Source organism: Thalassophryne amazonica, chromosome 17 (genome assembly GCF_902500255.1).
Source record: "Thalassophryne amazonica chromosome 17, fThaAma1.1, whole genome shotgun sequence".
In the NCBI taxonomy this organism is placed as follows: Eukaryota; Metazoa; Chordata; class Actinopteri; order Batrachoidiformes; family Batrachoididae; genus Thalassophryne; species Thalassophryne amazonica.
The window spans coordinates 9,089,296-9,109,354 of record NC_047119.1 but is presented as its reverse complement, the minus strand read 5'-3'; the positions used below and the strand labels follow the sequence as shown (position 1 = coordinate 9,109,354).

The 20,059-nt window shown below is 38.8% G+C and overlaps 1 protein-coding gene across 1 annotated transcript in view; it reads left to right on the top strand.

Annotated features, from left to right (window-relative positions):
- The window catches only part of LOC117529027 (electrogenic sodium bicarbonate cotransporter 1-like), a 112,423-nt gene that overhangs the window by 45,251 nt on the left and 47,113 nt on the right, over positions 1–20,059 (top strand). Inside the window, exons 5-12 of the mRNA XM_034191717.1 lie at positions 440–600; positions 3,407–3,586; positions 6,734–6,810; positions 11,842–11,999; positions 13,697–13,784; positions 16,080–16,234; positions 18,016–18,147; positions 18,261–18,424. Of these exons, the coding sequence (XP_034047608.1) occupies positions 440–600; positions 3,407–3,586; positions 6,734–6,810; positions 11,842–11,999; positions 13,697–13,784; positions 16,080–16,234; positions 18,016–18,147; positions 18,261–18,424 (1,115 nt within the window). The remainder of the gene's footprint in view (positions 1–439; positions 601–3,406; positions 3,587–6,733; positions 6,811–11,841; positions 12,000–13,696; positions 13,785–16,079; positions 16,235–18,015; positions 18,148–18,260; positions 18,425–20,059) is intronic.

Sequence of the window (20,059 nt, the reverse complement as noted above, 5' to 3'; positions counted from 1 at the left end):
GCCAATCAACAGCTGACTGAACAATGAAACACACCTGATTGAGTTCATTATGTGCAATTAGAGCTCAGAGAAATGGGAAATGTCCAGTGCTTTCTGTCAGGATTGGGGAAACACTGATCTGCTTAATATATAGATCAGTCACTGTTGCTCAGTGGGACTATCCATTTGCCAAGTTTGGTTAGTTTGGGCCTAAGGGTCTTGGAGATATAGTAGCAAAAATCCAGACATACAGACTGACATCCGGTGCTCTTGATGATATTTATACCCTGCAGGGGATAATATAGTTAATCCATTTCGTATTCACCAACTTAAAGGGGAACTGGGAAATTTTACATCCTCTGCACCATTTTAGATGTTTTGGGGTCATTTTTTCACTCAAAGCCAAAGCAAATGTCAAAACTCGCTGAATGTCGCTATGTGTCTTTTTTTTCCTATCCAGATGGATCAAGTTTGAGGAGAAGGTAGAGAAGGGAGGTGAGCGTTGGAGTAAGCCTCATGTGGCCACACTGTCCTTGCACAGCTTGATGGAACTCAAAAACTACATAGAGAAAGGTACCATCATGCTGGACCTGGAGGCCTCCACTCTTCCACAAATCGTTGGTAAGAATTCAACTGCACTCATGGACAGCCCTAGAAGGGGGTTTGAATGACCACTCCAAAATTTCAGGTGTGCTGTTACTTCTACCTGGCTATGAATTGAGTGATTAAACTTTTTTCCCCCACTGAGTCACAAAGAATGAATTTGCAAGGCTTCATATTGTGCAACATCTGTTTTATGGTTGGGCTTTTACGTAAAAATCCTCATGACTGTGTGAGTAAAAATGCCTCTTTTAGAAGCAAATTTTAGGAGTGCACTTCAAAAAAGGGGTGTCTAAAAACAAGTTAAACACTAAATCTGGTGGAAATTATCTTTCTGCATGAACATGTAATTTCACTTGACAGGATGTCTTGAATTAAGATAGTTAAATGTAGAAATAAGCATCTTTAACACTTAAAATAAGAAATTAACCCTTAAAACAAGTTAAATTATCTAACAATTCTAAATCTAAAGCTTTTTTTATTATTATTATTTTGGTAAGAACCAAATAATTTGCAGTGTACCAAGATTAAAAAAACACTTTAGATTTAGAAATGTTATATAATTTATCTTGTTTTAAAGGTTAATTTCTTAAGTGTTTGACATGCTTATTTTTAGATTTAACAATCTTAATTCAAGACATTTTATCAAGTGAAATTATCTGTCCTTGCAGCAAGATCATTTCCCTCAGATTTAGTGTGTTTATCTTTTTTGCAGTGTGAACTGTCTTGTTTTACACTTTTGTCACTTATGTCACAGTTAAGCATGTTCTATCTTGTGAGATACAGTGCACTGTTGTTGAACCTGAGAATATTGAAAGCTGATGGCAATGTGTGTGTGTGTGTGTGTATATATATATATATATATATATATATATATACAACCCCTGGCAAAAATTATGGAATCACCGGCCTCGGAGGATGTTCATTCAGTTGTTTAATTTTGTAGAAAAAAAGCAGATTACAGACATGACACAAATCTAAAGTCATTTCAAATTGCAACTTTCTGGCTTTAAGAAACACTATAAGAAATCAAGAAAAAAAATTGTGGCAGTCAGTAACGGTTATTCTTTTAGACCAAGCAGAGGGAAAAAAAATATGGAATCACTCAATTCTGAGGAAAAAATTATGGAATCATGAAAAACAAAAGAACGCTCCAACACATCACTAGTATTTTGTTGCACCACCTCTGGCTTTTATAACAGCTTGCAGTCTCTGAGGCATGAATTTAATGAGTGACAAACAGTACTCTTCATCAATCTGGCTCCAACTTTCTCTGATTGCTGTTGCCAGATCAGCTTTGCAGGTTGGAGCCTTGTCATGGACCATTTTCTTCAACTTCGACCAAAGATTTTCAATTGGATTAAGATCCGGACTATTTGCAGGCCATGACATTGACCCTATGTGTCTTTTTGCAAGGAATGTTTTCACAGTTTTTGCTCTATGGCAAGATGCATTATCATCTTGAAAAATGATTTCATCATCCCCAAACATCCTTTCAATTGATGGGATAAGAAAAGTGTCCAAAATATCAACGTAAACTTGTGCATTTATTGATGATGTAATGACAGCCATCTCCCCAGTGCCTTTACCTGACATGCAGCCCCATATCATCAATGACTGTGGAAATTTACATGTTCTCTTCAGGCAGTCATCTTTATAAATCTCATTGGAACGGCACTAAACAAAAGTTCCAGCATCATCACCTTGCCCAATGCAGATTCAAGATTCATCGCTGAATATGACTTTCATCCAGTCATCCACAGTCCACGATTGTTTTTCCTTAACCCATTGTAACCTTGTTTTTTTCTGTTTAGGTGTTAATGATGGCTTTCGTTTAGCTTTTCTGTATGTAAATCCCATTTCCTTTAGGCGGTTTCTTACAGTTCGGTCACAGACATTGACTCCAGTTTCCTCCCATTCGTTCCTCATTTGTTTTGTTGTGCATTTTCGATTTTTGAGACACATTGCTTTAAGTTTTCTGTCTTGACGCTTTGATGTCTTCCTTGGTCTACCAGTATGTTTGCCTTTAACAACCTTCCCATGTTGTTTGTATTTGGTCCAGAGTTTAGACACAGCTGACTGTGAACAACCAACATCTTTTGCAACATTGCGTGATGATTTACCCTCTTTTAAGAGTTTGATAATCCTCTCCTTTGTTTCAATTGACATCTCTCGTGTTGGAGCCATGATTCATGTCAGTCCACTTGGTGCAACAGCTCTCCAAGGTGTGATCACTCCTTTTTAGATGCAGACTAATGAGCAGATCTGATTTGATGCAGGTGTTAGTTTTGGGGATGAAAATTTACAGGGTGATTCCATAATTTTTTCCTCAGAATTGAGTCCATATTTTTGTCCCTCTGCTTGGTCTAAAAAAGTAACCGTTACTGACTGCCACAATTTTTTTCCCCTGATTTCGTATAGTGTTTCTTAAAGCCAGAAAGTTGCCATTTGAAATGACTTTAGTTTTGTGTCATGTCTGTGATCTGCTTTTTTTCTACAAAATTAAACAACTGAATGACATCCTCCGAGGCCGGTGATTCCATAATTTTTGCCAGGGGTTGTAGTAGCTCAAGCATCATCAGTCATGTGACTTTAGCACTTGGTGCTTTGTTGCCAGGGATTGTATATATGTATATATATATATATATATATATATATATATATATATATATATATTTTATTTTTTTGTATTACTACATGTGCAAGAGGACACATCTCTATCTTGTGTATATCAATCTGCCTGGCATCCATTTTTTTAAAGCTATCTTGTGATGTTATTTTCTTCTTGCATTTACAATCTCTTTTTTTTTCTTGTCGTCTTGTTAAGAGGTGATCACTGACAATCAGATCGAGAGCGGCCTGTTGAAGCCTGAGCTGAAGGAGAAGATCATGTACACTCTGTTGAGGAGGCATCGCCATCAAACCAAGAAGTCCAACTTGCGCTCTCTTGCAGACATCGGCAAGACTGTCTCCAGTGCAAGTCGGCTGTTTTCCAGTCAGGAGAACGGTAACGCCAACGCCTGCTTTGTGTAAACCCAAACACTTCCCTGTGGTTTATTTTACCTCCATATTCTGCCTTCTGTCTGTCGTGTGAGCTCACGCTATTTTCTGTTAATAGTTTTTGCTTTTTCTAACAACCTCTCCCTTCCTTGTCATTTTTTCTTCTCTGCTTTTCCTTTCCAACTTTCTTTTCCATTCTCCTCGGGTAATGTCGTCTCTGATGTACTGCCTCTGGGTCGTGTAGCACACGTTGCCCTTGAGAGTCCTGTGCCTTGTTTAACCCCACAAGACTTAGAGGAACCGTGTAAGAAGGTCATGAGGAGCTCCAGCATGGGATACCTCTGTAAGTGAGGTCATGTAGCACTACGACTGGAAACATAGTCCCACATCAGCCACAGATCTAACCAGTGAAGCCAAAATAACAGCCTTATTGAGATCTTCTTCAACCATATTTTCTGAGAGCTGAAATGATTAGTGCAAGGACAGGAAATTCTACAATTATTTTAACAAACACTCAATTGTTAACGATTATCAAGAGAAACTTTTACATTTTGACTTGTTCCAGCATTTCAAATGTGAGGATTTACTTCTTTTTGTTGTTGATTGAGATAATCATTATTAGTTCTATTCTAATATTCAACAGTTCTACAATTCTAATTAAAGCTCATTAGAATGGATTTATCTTGTTTCAGACTGGGTTAAAACAGATATGTTGTTTTTCACTGGCTCAAAATATTATTATATTATTATTGTTAAATAGAAGAAAATCTGATTTTCAACCAAGGGAAGATTAAAGTGATGCTAAAATGGTTGAAATTGAAATTGATGCTAGATATTGTCTTATTTCTAAAAAAAAAAAAAAAAAAAACAAAAACAAAAAACAACAAAAATGTTCAGTCATGAGAAACTAGTTTTCACTGATTGTTCAAAAAAGAAAAAAAAAACTTGTTGACTTGGTTAAATTTTATCACATTGATAAAGCTCTTCTTGCTATTTCCCCAATCTCTGATTTGGCTGGTGTTGGTGCTGAGTCAACCTAAGCTGGTACAACACTTGGCAAGAATCATCAAAACTTTTTTTTTCCTGAAGAGTGGTGGATTCCTGACTTCTGTACCTGTGTTCAGCTCAGGGTGGCTTCAGGTAGATCCGCCACAAATAGATGTAACTGTGAGCTAACCTAGTGCACATTCTGTCCTCAAGTCTTAATGTCTTTGGGTGATTCCCCCTCATGCTTGGCATGAGAATTGGACAACCATCAGTCAAGCAAAGCTCTAGAAAATTTTGAACGTTTCACACAGATGTGAGTTTAACTGACCTTTCCGGACATGTGTTGATCTATGCCAATCAGCATTCCAGCCTCTTCCCAGGACATACCTGAGCTCTGCAGAGATGCCACTTTGGAAAACTCAGCTTTGAATCCAGGACAGGTGTAAGACCTGCTTAATATACTTTGACAAATTGACAGATTCATCAGTATTGACCGTGATCATTACAAGTCCTATCTTCTACATGGTGTAAAGGAGAGCACAGTGCAATACAACTGGGCTTAGTTTCTGTCTGGTGCAGAAATAGTTTTCATGCAAAGTGCCCATGTTACCTAAATACTAAGTATAATTGTACTAATCTCTACGCCCTTGAGTTGGAGATACGTATTGTGCATAGGTATTGTGTATAGGTATTGTGTATAGGTATTGTGCATAGGTATTGTGCATAGGTATTGTGCATAGGTATTGTGCATAGGTATTGTGTATAGGTATTGTGTATAGGTATTGTGCATAGGTATTGTGTATAGGTATTGTGTATAGGTATTGTGCATAGGTATTGTGCATAGGTATTGTGCATAGGTATTGTGCATAGGTATTGTGCATAGGTATTGTGTATAGGTATTGTGCATAGGTATTGTGCATAGGTATTGTGCATAGGTATTGTGCATAGGTATTGTGTATAGGTATTGTGCATAGGTATTGTGTATAGGTATTGTGCATAGGTATTGTGCATAGGTATTGTGCATAGGTATTGTGTATAGGTATTGTGCATAGGTATTGTGCATAGGTATTGTCAAGAACCAGAAAGACTTTGCACCTTAGACACCCACCCCAAGGGTGAAATAGTCAGGTAGCCTCACATGGTGGTATTGTGACCCATGTACCCCATGAGCACAGCGATGTGCATTAGCACATCATAGAAACTGAATTTGCTGGTTTGTGTCTTTGCCAGAAAACCTCTCACTCCTGAGTGCACACAATACTACAACACTAATGCTGCACACACTTAGCATCTTATACGTAGACCAGTGTTTTCCAGTTGTATTCATCAGGACTCAAAGTGCTGCATGTTTTCCACTTGTCCCTAATCGAGTCAGACCAAATCAGCTCAGTCAGGGGTGTGCATCCATTTGACAGCTGGCAACAACACCTGGCATACATTTGATTTGGCACATTATGTGCAGTTACAGCAGGGAGAAGTGGAAAGTGCACAGTCCCAAGGACCATGATTCAGACAACATTGTTATAGATGATGACAAGTTGTCACTCTGACTGGGTGATTTTATGTTATCTCCATAACTAATTAGGTAACTAAGTCCTGCCCCTTTGCACCTGGGGCCCTATTTTCCACTCAAGTTTTACACTGATTAAATGGTAGAAAAGACTTTGACACACCCCAAAAGCATTAGTACCTTGTGTTCTGGATCTTGCGCTATAGAGTGTCAAGATAGGACCCTAGATGTAGTCATATTCTAAAATGATAAGAAAACAGACAAATGCATTCATCATCACTTTAGAAAACATGAAACTCTAAACTGGGAAACTTTAACTTGTAAAGTTGTGGCTCGGTCCAGTAACTTCTCGACTGTAAGAACGTGTAAAAATGTTGTCATCTGCCTCTCTGTCTCTCTTGCCCTCGCTTTCTTTCTATCAGCAAAACTGGATGAGCAAATGGACCACAACTCACAGTTTTTACTGGACTGTAAGGCGCACACGTGTCTCTGCCACGTTTAGCGAGGTTCTGATGTTTCTGGCTTGCTCCATCTTCTTTCCTGGTATTTTTCTGTGACTCCTTCTCCTTCTTCTCGGTTTCAATAAGTGTCTGGTGAGGTTCTGGAGTCTTTTTGTGTGTTTTCGGATCCTCACGGTGTCTTTTCTGACCTTTGCAGGCAGCCCAATGACTTCTCATAGAAACCTGACCTCCACCAGCCTGAGCGATTTCTCTGACAAACCAGAGAAGGATCAGGTAATAATGTGTGTTTGATTTGAGTTTTAATGTTGGGTACTTGGGCCTTTTTTTCTCCATTTAGAGGAAGCACCACCATACACAGGATCATGTGTTTGACGGGATGCATGCACGAGCTTGTGAGCCCACAGGCGCTGCTCGCTTTGAAACAAAAGATCTCTGTGTTTATGTGAATTTCTGTCATCGGCATGTACACTCCCTCTCATTTGATTTGTATGTGTGTGTGTGTGTATATATATATATATATACTCAACAAAAATATAAACGCAACACTTTTGGTTTTGCTCCCATTTTGTATGAGATGAACTCAAAGATCTAAAACTTTTTCCACATACACAATATCACCATTTCCCTCAAATATTGTTCACAAACCAGTCTAAATCTGTGATAGTGAGCACTTCTCCTTTGCTGTGATAATCCATCCCACCTCACAGGTGTGCCATATCAAGATGCTGATTAGACACCATGATTAGTGCACAGGTGTGCCTTAGACTGTCCACAATAAAAGGCCACTCTGAAAGGTGCAGTTTTGTTTTACTGGGGGGGGGATACCAGTCAGTATCTGGTGGGACCACCATTTGCCTCATGCAGTGCAACACATCTCCTTCGCATCATCCGTGAAGAGAACACCTCTCCAACGTGCCAAACACCAGCGAATGTGAGCATTTGCCCACTCAAGTCGGTCACGACGATGAACTGGAGTCAGGTCGAGACCCCGATGAGGACGACGAGCATGCAGATGAGCTTCCCTGAGACGGTTTCTGACAGTTTGTGCAGAAATTCTTTGGTTATGCAAACCGACTGTTTCAGCAGCTGTCCGAGTGGCTGGTCTCAGACGATCTTGGAGGTGAACATGCTGGATGTGGAGGTCCTGGGCTGGTGTGGTTACACGTGGTCTGCGGTTGTGAGGCTGGTTGGATGTACTGCCAAATTCTCTGAAACGACTTTGGAGACGGCTTATGGTAGAGACATGAACATTCAATACACGAGCAACAGCTCTGGTTGACATTCCTGCTGTCAGCATGCCAATTGCACGCTCCCTCAAATCTTGTGACATCTGTGGCATTGTGCTGTGTGATAAAACTGCACCTTTCAGAGTGGCCTTTTATTGTGGGCAGTCTAAGGCACACCTGTGCACTAATCATGGTGTCTAATCAGCATCTTGATATGGCACACCTGTGAGGTGGGATGGATTATCTCAGCAAAGGAGAAGTGCTCACTATCACAGATTTAGACTGGTTTGTGAACAATATTTGAGGGAAATGGTGATATTGTGTATGTGGAAAAAGTTTTAGATCTTTGAGTTCATCTCATACAAAATGGGAGCAAAACCAAAAGTGTTGCGTTTATATTTTTGTTGAGTGTATATATTAGGATGGTGCTTGTAAAGGATGATGTTCTACAACCTAGGCTGTTTTTACATTTTCGCTTTGGACAAAAAAGAAATTTAAGTAGCACAGTATTGACTTAGAACAATAACACCGTCACAGGCTAATCGGCTAATTAATCTTATTTGACAGGGCAAGCTAAAAACAGCGTAAAGTGGTTGTCGCTCAACAGGCAAAAATGTCATTAGACGTACCTGAGAGTATCGAGAGGATCCCCGGTGAGGCAAACCTGCGCATGTTTTAATTCACTAAATGAAGGGCGTCTTTTTTTTTTTTTTTTTACAGGTAGTGTTGCCACCTTGCCCCACACAATACGTTAATTAGTCAGTTAGCCCATGACTATGTTAGGATACTGCTCCTACTGTATTAAATTCACTGCTGTTCCGAGTGAAAAGATTAACATCAAACATCAAAAAATAATGTAAAAGTAAAGCCTGTGTTGAAAATTGTTAAACGTCCCCTTTAAAACAGATGCTGTTTCTCTAATTTCAAAGTTCAACCCGCAGTAAATAAGAGTTGTCGTCACACTACCAGTGTGGCTGATTTCACTAGTTATGTGAAAGTGACTTTTTAGAATTCCAGCATTTTTAAGAATTAATTTCAATACAATTTTCTGCCATTTGGGACCAAAGGGAGATGAAATAAACGAGTAATCCACATAGAGATTTTGCATTTAATTGTAAAACTCAAGTTTCTAACCAATCCCAAGACATTCTGATTAATTGATAATGATTGATAGTCAGTTGTACATTGCTGCTCCAGAAGCAACATGTGAACAAAAAAATCCTATAATTTTATAAAATCCTGCTCTGTGTATAACATTTAAATTCTGAAAAAAGAAGCTATTTCAGGGTGGAGGATGTAAAACAATGTAGGTGATGAAAATATATGTGGAATAAAAACTGGAGTGATCAATTGTAAGGATCTTTTATTAAAGCTGATTTAGTTAAAGGTCATCATTTCCCCTGTTCCCATTCATCATTCACAACACAAAATTTCCATTACCATTTCAGAAAAGTGTCCTCAATGCTGGGAAGAAAAAATATAAAGCAATGCTAAAATACCCTCGGCCGTATGAGTATTGTGTTCTTTACAATTTGCAGTTGTTTAATTAATTATTAAGATTCTATTGTCTTACGTACAATTTGTACATGCTCAAATCATATCATCATTTGTTCATGTTGTGTAAATCAAGGAATATTTGTAGCTCACCCTCTGTGCATTTGCAGGTATTAATGAGACAAATTTAACTCCATAGTTAGCTTTGAGTTAGCAGCTTTGCATGCACGCTAACATCCACGAAATGTCTTTTAAATAAGTTCAGAGGTGTTATTGGGTTCCAAAAACAGCGTTTTCAGTTTTAGAAGTGTTTATGTCTTGTTAGCGTTTACATAATATATGACAAAGTGGATATATTTACACACAAACGAAACAGAGTTTTACAGCTAGCTACCATCCTTTGACGTCACCATGGTAACATCCGCGAAATATCTTGTAAACAAGTTCAGAGGTGTTATTAGGTTCCAAAAACAACATTTTCAGTTTTAGAAGTGTTCTCACTAGCTTTTATGTAATATATGAGAAACATGTATATAAACCCACAAAACATGTATATAAACCCACAAAACAACCCACAAACGACTTTGGAGAGACCACCCACTGCTCTGATTGGCTGTCACGCCTGCCATTCAAAAACACACCTGAACAGATTGAAACAGAATGTGATTTTTAAAAACCTCTTTAAAATAGGTCAAGATTAGCCATCTTTGAATTTGTCTCAAGAATGTTCCCTGTAAATTTGAAGACTGTGGCAGTAACAGGACTGCCTGCTGAGCGCAGACGGACAGACGGATGCAAAGCCTTCGCAATACCTGATGGCCATATTTGATGGTCCCGGGTAAAAAAAGAATTGACAAATGATGAAAATGCACATGAACATAAAAATGGAGAGATAAATACTATCTACCTTCAACATTCACAATGTCTGCCTTTTTGTTTTTTACAGTACACAGTTTTTGTTACTTCTGCCTGATTTAAAAAAAAAAAACACACACCCACTCAGTGAGTCACTCAGTTCTCAACTTTTTCTGTCTGCACTGCGCCATAGTGGCCAGTCAACGCGAAAGAGTTGCACATTATTAATAGAGGTGATTTTCTACTCGGCTTTTGCAAACTCAGAGCTTTTACACATTAAATTCTTTCACTTCCCTTTTCTCGATTTTGCCAAAGACATGACGAAATAAACGCTTACAAACTTGTCAGGCCTACAAGTCGAGAGCCAAAAACCCAGTCAGTGGCCATTATTTTTGATTAAAATTTTGAGTGGAAGTAACAAAACAGCTTGTTTTAAAGGATAAATGATTAATTATCATGTTTCCTATTCACTTCTATTTTTAATCACTTCTATTTCTATCCTGGTGGATACTTTCCAGAAATGAAACATAGCAATTTTATTATTTGAATATAAGAGAGGAAAATGACAAAAAAAAAAAAAAATACAAGATGATACCTGCTCTACTTTATTAATATCTATGTTTGTTATTACTGCTTTTATAATTACTTTAATCTATAAGAATCTATCTTAATTCTATAAATACTTTACTTTAATTACTAATTATTTTATAATTACTTAACATTTCTGCATCTTTTTTCTTGCATTGTTTATGATCTGAAGCACTTGTTTGTGGAGTCTTGATGGCGATATTGAAATAAAGTTATTGTTGTTAAGACAAATCCATAATTCTGGTTGTTCCAGTAGGACTCATTATCATGCTGTGATAGTGGAGTATGATGCATGATACTTGTTACATCACGCAACTATGTAACTGTTGTATCCATAAATGCACAATGTGTTCGTCAGCTGGCTACACACATATTTGCATGTTACACTAGTAATTTGTATGTTCTGGAATGACTTGTACAAAGCTCTTTCAAACGGCCCATGTTGTGGTTTGGTGTTATATAAATAAATAGAATGAAAGATTTCTACACCATTATTAGTTTGTTAATAAGGTTGTAAACACTTCATAAATCATGAATGCAATGCAAGCTCACTATTTAAGATAAAATTATCTATTCTGTTATTCTTAATGACCATTTATGAGTAACAAACATGTATAACTCCAAAAAAAAGAGCTTTGTAACATGTCAGACTGTCACCAGTTATCAATGACTTACTGATGTACTTAACTTTCAACAAAAGTGTTTTGTAAAGTGTCAAATGTATGTCAAGGATTCCAGTTGATGGAAAAAAACAAAACACATTAAGCAACTGATCTGAGGCTGAGCAGTATAGATAAATATCAGCTCACTATTTGGCAAGCAATAGGTTATCAGTGCAAGTGAGTGAGTTGTAACACCTTAGGAATGATTTATAAAGTTTCCACAACCAAATTAATAAAGTAATTGTGTACAAAGCCTTTCTAAGTGTAGTAGTAATGTATTGTGTTACCGTAGTATTTCACCATTAGGTTTAAATTACCACATTTATTTGAAATGTATGAATGTATTTATTATTCTGCTGCTGATTATGATAAGGAGTGTGTTTATGCATTCTACCTTTCCTACATGTAGGGTCATCCAACAAATATGTACAGATTTTATTGTCATTTGTCATAAATCTCTCTTTTCCTTGCTCTCTCAGCTAAAGAACAAGTTTATGAAAAAATTGCCCCGTGACGCAGAGGCATCCAATGTGCTGGTCGGAGAGGTGGACTTCTTGGAAAGTCCTTTTGTGGCATTTGTTCGCCTTCAACAGGCCTTCATGCTGGGGGCTCTAACTGAGGTTCCTGTGCCCACAAGGTACAGCAGACATCATCTGGTCAGTTAAATATAACTTAGCAATATTTGTGTAGTGGCTCCAGAACATCATTTACTCATCTTATTTATTATATATAATTTATTTTTTTAAGAAGTCATGAAAATGATATCTTATATTTGGATTAGAACTGGTTTTATAGAAGAGATGGTAATATATTTAAATAATTGTTCAATTTAGTACTTGTAGTGAGGCTTATAAATCTAATACCACTGTATCTTCTTCTTTGTCTTTCGGCTATTCCTTCTTTTAATTTCCAGAAATAGTTCTTCAGTATTTAGAGAATTTTAGTACTGCTATGTTCATATTAGGGATTATTTTAAAATGTTGATTTGTGCTTCAGGTATTCTGTCAGTGTGGAGCTAATATATATATATATATATATATATATATATATATATATATATATATATATATATATATATATAAAACTGAATGAATGAATGAATGAAAACTGTTTATTTCGAACATTTGATACAACAACAATTACAAGATAGATCAGTGAAGACAACAACAAAAAAGTTCCTACTGTGTACCCAACATGTCCGAAAAGGGGTAGGGTGAAGCATCAGCTTATTTTTTTCCCTACCCCTTCTTCCCCACAACCAGTAATACCCTTTGCCACATATACACATAGATTCCTACACACCTAAACCAATATCAATATATATATATATATATACACAAACATAAATATACACCTACACATACCTACTTACATACAAAATACTATATATTTACAAGCCAAAGCAAAAAACAAAAACATCTGAACCCTCATTACCCTTCCTCCTCCCTATACCTAGAAAAAAACATATTTTTGTACCGCTGTTTGAACTGGTTCATGCTTGGACATTTCTTGAGCCCCACTCCCAATCTGTTCCACATCCTTACCCCACAGACAGAAATACAGAAACCTTTTAATGTTGTTCGTGCAACAAATTTAAATGCAACAAATTTAAGTAATTTACTGGACGCATAATAGCAGGCTCCATTATTTGCTTGCAAATAAATTTAACTGGCTAGCTGAGCTAGCTACATGCTAACTCACTATGGTAGCATAGACACTGTAGCAAAATAGTTATGACAGGTTGTGGAAGAGTCACCACAGCAATATTCCTGCATATTGTGGTACAGTTAGTGTTAAACAATAACACATGGTTTAAAACTGTATGCTTATGTGACTGACGTAGCTTTGTCACAATCTCTGTCACTCACTATATTAAATTACTAACTTTATAAGTAAGAATCATGAAGTGTGCATCAGCTATAAACTGTAAATTAGGATTTTTTCATTGTTGCAAGTTAAACTTTCATATTTAATGTTGCCTACATTATCAACAGTTCAGCTGGGATCACTAAATGATACGTATAACTGTGAAATGCTAAATTGTTTTATTTTGTGAGCTTTTTAATCACTGTACATGCCCATCTAAAGCTATGCATTAAGATGTTGTAGTGTCCACAAAGAATTTCTTAATTATAATCAGTGTTTTTGCAACAATTCATACTTTGTTTGGGCAGAATTTTATTCATTCCGATGTGCACAGCTAGTGACTAAGTCATAAAGTAGCACAGAGAGAAGCAATATTGTGCTTTAGCTATGGTATGCAGCTAGCTAGCTAGCACATGTTCTCTAACGTTTTCTTTATTTTGTTTTGTTCATTTATTTGCTGTTGCTTAGATTTCTCTTTATACTACTGGGCCCCAAAGGCAAAGCAAATTCCTATCATGAGATTGGAAGAGCCATTGCTACCCTGATGTCGGACGAGGTATTGTACTGCATTTCCGATTTACTACTTTCTGTTTACACTTTCACTCCTAGGATTTTTTTTTGTTTTGTTTTTGTCAAAGGCACAATGTTTCATCCTCTGTTTTTAGTGATTAGTTTACACAACAAGCAATACTAATTCATAAACACATACACACAAATATATATATATATACCTCAACAAAAATATAAACGCAACACTTTTGGTTTTGCTCCCATTTTATATGAGATGAACTCAAGATCTAAAAACTTTTTCCAACATATACAATATCACCATTTCTCTCAAATACTGTGCACAAACCAGTCTAAATCTGTGATAGTGAGCACTTCTCCTTTGCTGAGATAATCCATCCCACCTCACAGGTGTGCCATATCAAGATGCTGATTAGACACCATGATTAGTGCACAGGTGTGCCTTAGACTGCCCACAATAAAAGGCCACTCTGAAAGCTGCAGTTTTATCACACAGCACAATGCCACAGATGTTGCAAGATTTGAGGGAGCGTGCAATTGGCATGCTGACAGCAGGAATGTCAACCAGAGCTGTTGCTCATGTATTGAATGTTCATTTCTCTACCATAAGCCATCTCCAAAGGCGTTTCAGAGAATTTGGCAGTACATCCAACCAGCCTCACAACCGCAGACCACGTGTAACCACACCAGCCCAGGACCTCCACATCCAGCATGTTCACCTCCAAGATCGTCTGAGACCAGCCACTCGGACAGCTGCTGAAACAATCGGTTTGCGTAACCAAAGAATTTCTGCACAAACTGTCAGAAACCGTCTCAGGGAAGCTCATCTGCATGCTCGTCGTCCTCATCGGGGTCTCGACCTGACTCCAGTTTGTCGTCGTAACCGATTTGAGTGGGCAAATGCTCACATTCGCTGCTGTTTGGCACTTTGGAGAGGTGTTCTCTTCACGGATGATGCAAAGGAGATGTGTTGCACTGCATGAGGCAAATGGTGGTCACACCAGATACTGACTGGTATCCCCCCCAATAAAACAAAACTGCACCTTTCAGAGTGGCCTTTTATTGTGGGCAGTCTAAGGCACACCTGTGCACTAATCATGGTGTCTAATCAGCATCTTGATATGGCACACCTGTGAGGTGGGATGGATTATCTCAGCAAAGGAGAAGTGTTCACTATCACAGATTTAGACTGGTTTGTGCACAGTATTTGAGGGAAATGGTGATATTGTGTATGTGGAAAAAGTTTTAGATCGTTGAGTTCATCTCATACACAATGGGAGCAAAACCAAAAGTGTTGCGTTTATATTTTTGTTGAGTATATATATATATATATAGAAAAATTTCAAAAGGTCAATATTTTTTATATATGTAAAAATAAAAATGTGTCTGACTTCTAACTGCACTCTATCTAAAATTTTTAATTTGTTTTATGTATTTCATTCCAATTTGTTGTGTAATTTTAAAAATGAATACATTGCACAGAAGATTTAAATCATCTAAAAAGTTTGCACAAACACATGTCCTATTGCATATCTCTAAAATGTCAAATTTCAATAAGCTTTACCAAAATATAAGATTATATTTTAAATTTACAATGATATAATATTGGTGTTTCATATAGCACTTAGCTTCCACACACACAACCTGCATTACTCTTTGTGACTGGATCAAGACTACTTTGTCTCACGTTCAGATCACTGGATTCAGATGGACTAATTGCATCTTCATGTCTGATTTAATTCATTTAGACTAATAAGTAACATGTCACTCAAACTGTGGTACGAACCAAACACCTGCTATGAGAATGTGTATTTGCATCTAATTGTAATGTTATTCTTCTATCGGTTTCACCTCTGATTTGTGTCACGAGTAGTGATTAACACCTTCATGCTGCAAGAATGTTGTAAGACAGCTCATTATGTTTACTTGGTGTGTAAACTCCACCCTGTTGGAGCGATTCCCAGCAAACCTTGGTGGCTAACAAAGTATCAAAAGTGTGTTTTTCCAAGATGTCCTCAAGTTAAACTTTGTCCTCTGGGCTCAGTTGTGCCAAAGGTCGGTTATATATTTGTGTATCTTGTGGTCATTAATCTTACACCGTTCAGTACTCTGCCTGCTTGTCCCAGTGACTCATCAAGTGCGGACATTTAGAGTTTCGGGTACTTTGTACTGTTTTCATGAGGGTGTCCTACGTCACTGTCTAATGACATGCTATAATCAAATAGTAGTGGGCGCTGTTCTTCACTGATTGTTCCGAGCTGCCTCGTGTAACTTTATTGATTTCCAGATAACGAGTAGGCCGGTTATGTTTGTTTGATGGCAGGTATTCCATGATATTGCCTATAAAGCAAAGTACAGGCAGGACCTGTTGGCTGGTATTGAAGAATTTCTGGAAGAGGTCATCGTTTTGCCCCCTGGCGAGTGGGATCCGAACATCAGGATAGAGCCACCCAAGTCTCTTCCCTCACCTGACAAGAGGTCTGTTTTAATGCAAATCCAGAAAATCTTATCTCCTTGCACATTAGTATATACGGTCCAGCCAGAAAGTATTCACAGTGCTTCAACAGCCTTATTCCAAAATGGAGTAAATTCATTTTTTCCCTCAAAATTCACAACACCCCATAATGACAACATGAAAAAGTTTTATTTTAATTATTATTTTGCAAATTTATTAAAAATAAAAAAAAAACTAAGAAGTCACATGTTCGTAAGTATTCACACCCTTTGGTCAAGACTTTATTGATGCACCTTTGGCAGCAATTGCAGCCTCAAGTCTTCTTGAATATTGTACCACAAGCTTGGTGCACCTATTTTTGGGCAGTTTGGTCCATTCCTCTTTGCAGCACCTCTCAAACTCCATCAGGTTGGATGGGGAGCGTCGGTGCACAGACATTTTCAGATCTCTCCAGAGATGTTCAATCAGATTCAGGTCTGGGCTCTGGCTGGGTCACTCAAGAACATTCACAAAGTTGTCCTGAAGCCACTCCTTTGATATCTTGGCTGTGTGTTTAGGGTCATTGTCCAGCTGAAAGATGAACCGTCGCCCCAGTCTGAGGTCAAGAGCGCTCTGGAGCAGGTTTTCATCCAGGATGTCTCTTTACATTGCTGCATTCATCTTTCCCTCAATCCTGACTAGTCTCCCAGTTCCTGCTACTGAAAAACATCCCCACAGCATGATGCTGCCACCACCATGCTTCACTGTTGGGATGGTGCCTGGTTTCCTCCAAACATGACACCTGGCATTCACACCAAAGAGTTCAATCTTTGTTTCTTCAAACCAGAGAATTTTGTTTGTCCTGGTTTGAGAGTCCTTCAGGTGCTTTTTGGAAAACTCCAGATGGGCTGCCATGTACCTTTCACTAAGGAGTGGCTTCCATCTGGCCACTCTACCATACAGGCCTGATTGGTGGATTGCTGCAGAGATGGTTGTCCTTCTGGAAGGTTTTTCTCTCTCTACAGACGAATGCTGGAGCTCTGACAGAGTGACCATCAGGTTCTTGGTCACCTCCCTGTCTCAGGCCCTTCTCCTCTGATCGCTCAGTTTAGAATGGTGGCCAGCTCCAGGAAGAGTCCTGGTTGATCCCAACTTCTTCCATTTACAGATGATGGAGGCCACTGTGCTCATTGGGACCTTCAAAGCAGCAGAAATGTTTCTGCACTCTTCCCCAGATTTGTGCCTTGAGACAGTCCTGTCTCAGAGGTCTACAGACACTTCCTTTGACTTCATGCTTGGTTTGTGCTCTGACATGCCTATTGATTTGGGGGTCAAAAGGTCAAGGTCACTGGAGCATATTGTGTAAAAATCTTGCAAGTCCAACCATGTATTTCCTAATTAGCAGATTCTCACCAAAACGTCATTGCTCGCAATCACTAAAGTGTACTTTGTAAACGCCTTCTGCGGAAAGGTAGTAATCTTATCAGTGTTTGCCCAGGGCTCTGTGCATTAGTGCAGACTGTGTGTGTGCGCTCAGATTGTGATCAGCTCTGATGTGTGTCATTTGTTATATCTACGCAGTTATGCAGAAGAACACTTCTGTTTTGGGCTTGGTCCAAAATTTTATATCTGAAAGCTTCCACCATGGAGGTTACACTGAGAAAAACATCAAGAAACTGTAGAAAAGTTGTCTCTCAGAGGGACTGAATCATTAAAATACGAGTTTTACTTAAAGGCGCAGTATCAGGAAATCAGAATAATTTTTCACACTGAATCAGAATGAGAGTTTTGGGTCTCAATGCTCTGGTGCGTCTGCTGTTCACAGGAAGAACATGTATGTTGGGTTAGAGCCTCCCCATATGAATGGTGACACGCCTCATGATGGGGAGCAAGGAGGAGGAGGAGGAGCAGGAGGAGGTGGCCATGAGGTTGGCGAGGAGCTTCAGTGCACCAAAAGGTAACAACTGCGTAATCTTAAATTCTCTGCCGTGATTACAACCGACACCATTAAACAGTCGAGTTTAAGAACTGCTCTGATGGGTTTAATCATCTGAACGATTTATGGTTCAGGTTCTGTGGAGGTCTGATTCTGGATGTCAAACGGAAGCTGCCATTTTTTGCGAGTGACTTCTGTGATGCTCTACACATCCAGTCCCTGTCAGCTGTCTTGTTCATCTACCTCGGCACGGTCACCAACGCGATCACGTTTGGCGGATTACTTGGAGATGCTACAGAAACATGCAGGTGACGCTCCCTCCCTCATGTTTTCATCACAGGCTTCAAATCACTTCATTATTAAATGAGGTTATCAGTTTTGATTTTCTTTAGTATTGTTAAGTTCGTTAACACACACACACACACACACACACACACACACACACACACACACACACACACACACACACACCACACACACACACACCACACACACACACCTCTGCTGTTGTATGCTTCCAAATATAGCTGATCTGCTCCTTTGAAATATTTTCGCTATAGCGCCACCATCTGGTATTTGGATTGTGCTACAGAAGCCTTGAGTGGACTCGAGGACGTGTTTCCACTCAGGGTTAATCATTCTATCCACATCAATTCAGCTTCAATCAGTTCTAATCCACCTGAAATTACTTGAAATAAAAATAATTAAATATATATTTTAGTACATTTTAAAAATTAAATTAATGAAGTATAGAGTATGAGTATAGAGTATAGAGTATTAGTGAAGTATAGTATATAGTTAGAGATAGGGTGAGGAGCTCGGTCACTCGGGAGGAGCTCGGAGTCGAGCCGCTGCTCCTCCACGTCGAAAGGAGTCAGTTGAGGTGGCTCGGGCATCTTTTCCGGATGCCCCCTGGACGCCTCGCTGGAGAGGTGTTCCGGGCACGTCCCATTGGGAGGAGGCCCCGGGGAAGACCCAGGACATGGTGGAGGGATTACATCTCTCGGCTGGCTTGGGAACGCCTTGGGGTTCCCCCGGAGGAGCTGGGGGGAGGTGTGTGTGGATCGGGAGTTCTGGGCGGCTTTGCTTGAGCTGCTGCCCCCGCGACCCGACTCCGGATAAAGCGGAAGAAAATGGATGGATGGATATAATCTTTCCAAATAATAATAGCTAACCATTTTAGGTTTCTTCAGTCGTAGTATTTATGAAATATGAATGTTGATAAATAAAATATACTTTAATTTGTTGAATTATTTGTCTTCTGGATCTGTTCCTAAATGTTTTAAATCTGCAGTGATTAAATCATTACTTAAGAAACCTAATCTTGACCCTAGTGTATTGAAAAACTATCGGTCGATATCAAATCGGTCATTTTGCACTAAAATTCTGGAAAAAGTGGTGTCACGGCAGCTCGTAGACTATCTTACTGAGAATAATCTCTTTGAGCCACTGCAGTCTGCTTTTAGAAAATATCATTCCACAGAGACGGCTCTCACTAAAGTGGCGAATGATCTTCTGCTTACAATGGATTCAGACACCGCTACAATTCTGTTGCTGTTAGATCTCAGTGCTGCATTTGATACAGTGGATCGTCATATTCTACTTGATAGGTTGGAAAATCATTTTGGGATTACTGTGAGTGCCCTTGCATGGTTGACATTATACTTGACCAGTCGTTCTCACTGTGTTTTGTACAGTAACACTACCTCTAACCTTAGTGACATGAAATTTGGGGTTCCACAGGGTTCTGTTTTAGGCCCCCTGCTTTTCTCCCTTTATTTTTCTCCCTCAGCCCCAACCAGTCCCAGCAGAAGACTGCCCCTCCCTGAGCCTGGTTCTGCTGGAGGTTTCTTCCTGTTAAAAGGGAGTTTTTCCTTCCCACTGTTGCCAAGTGCTTGCTCACAGGGGGTCGTTTTGACCGTTGGGGTTTTTC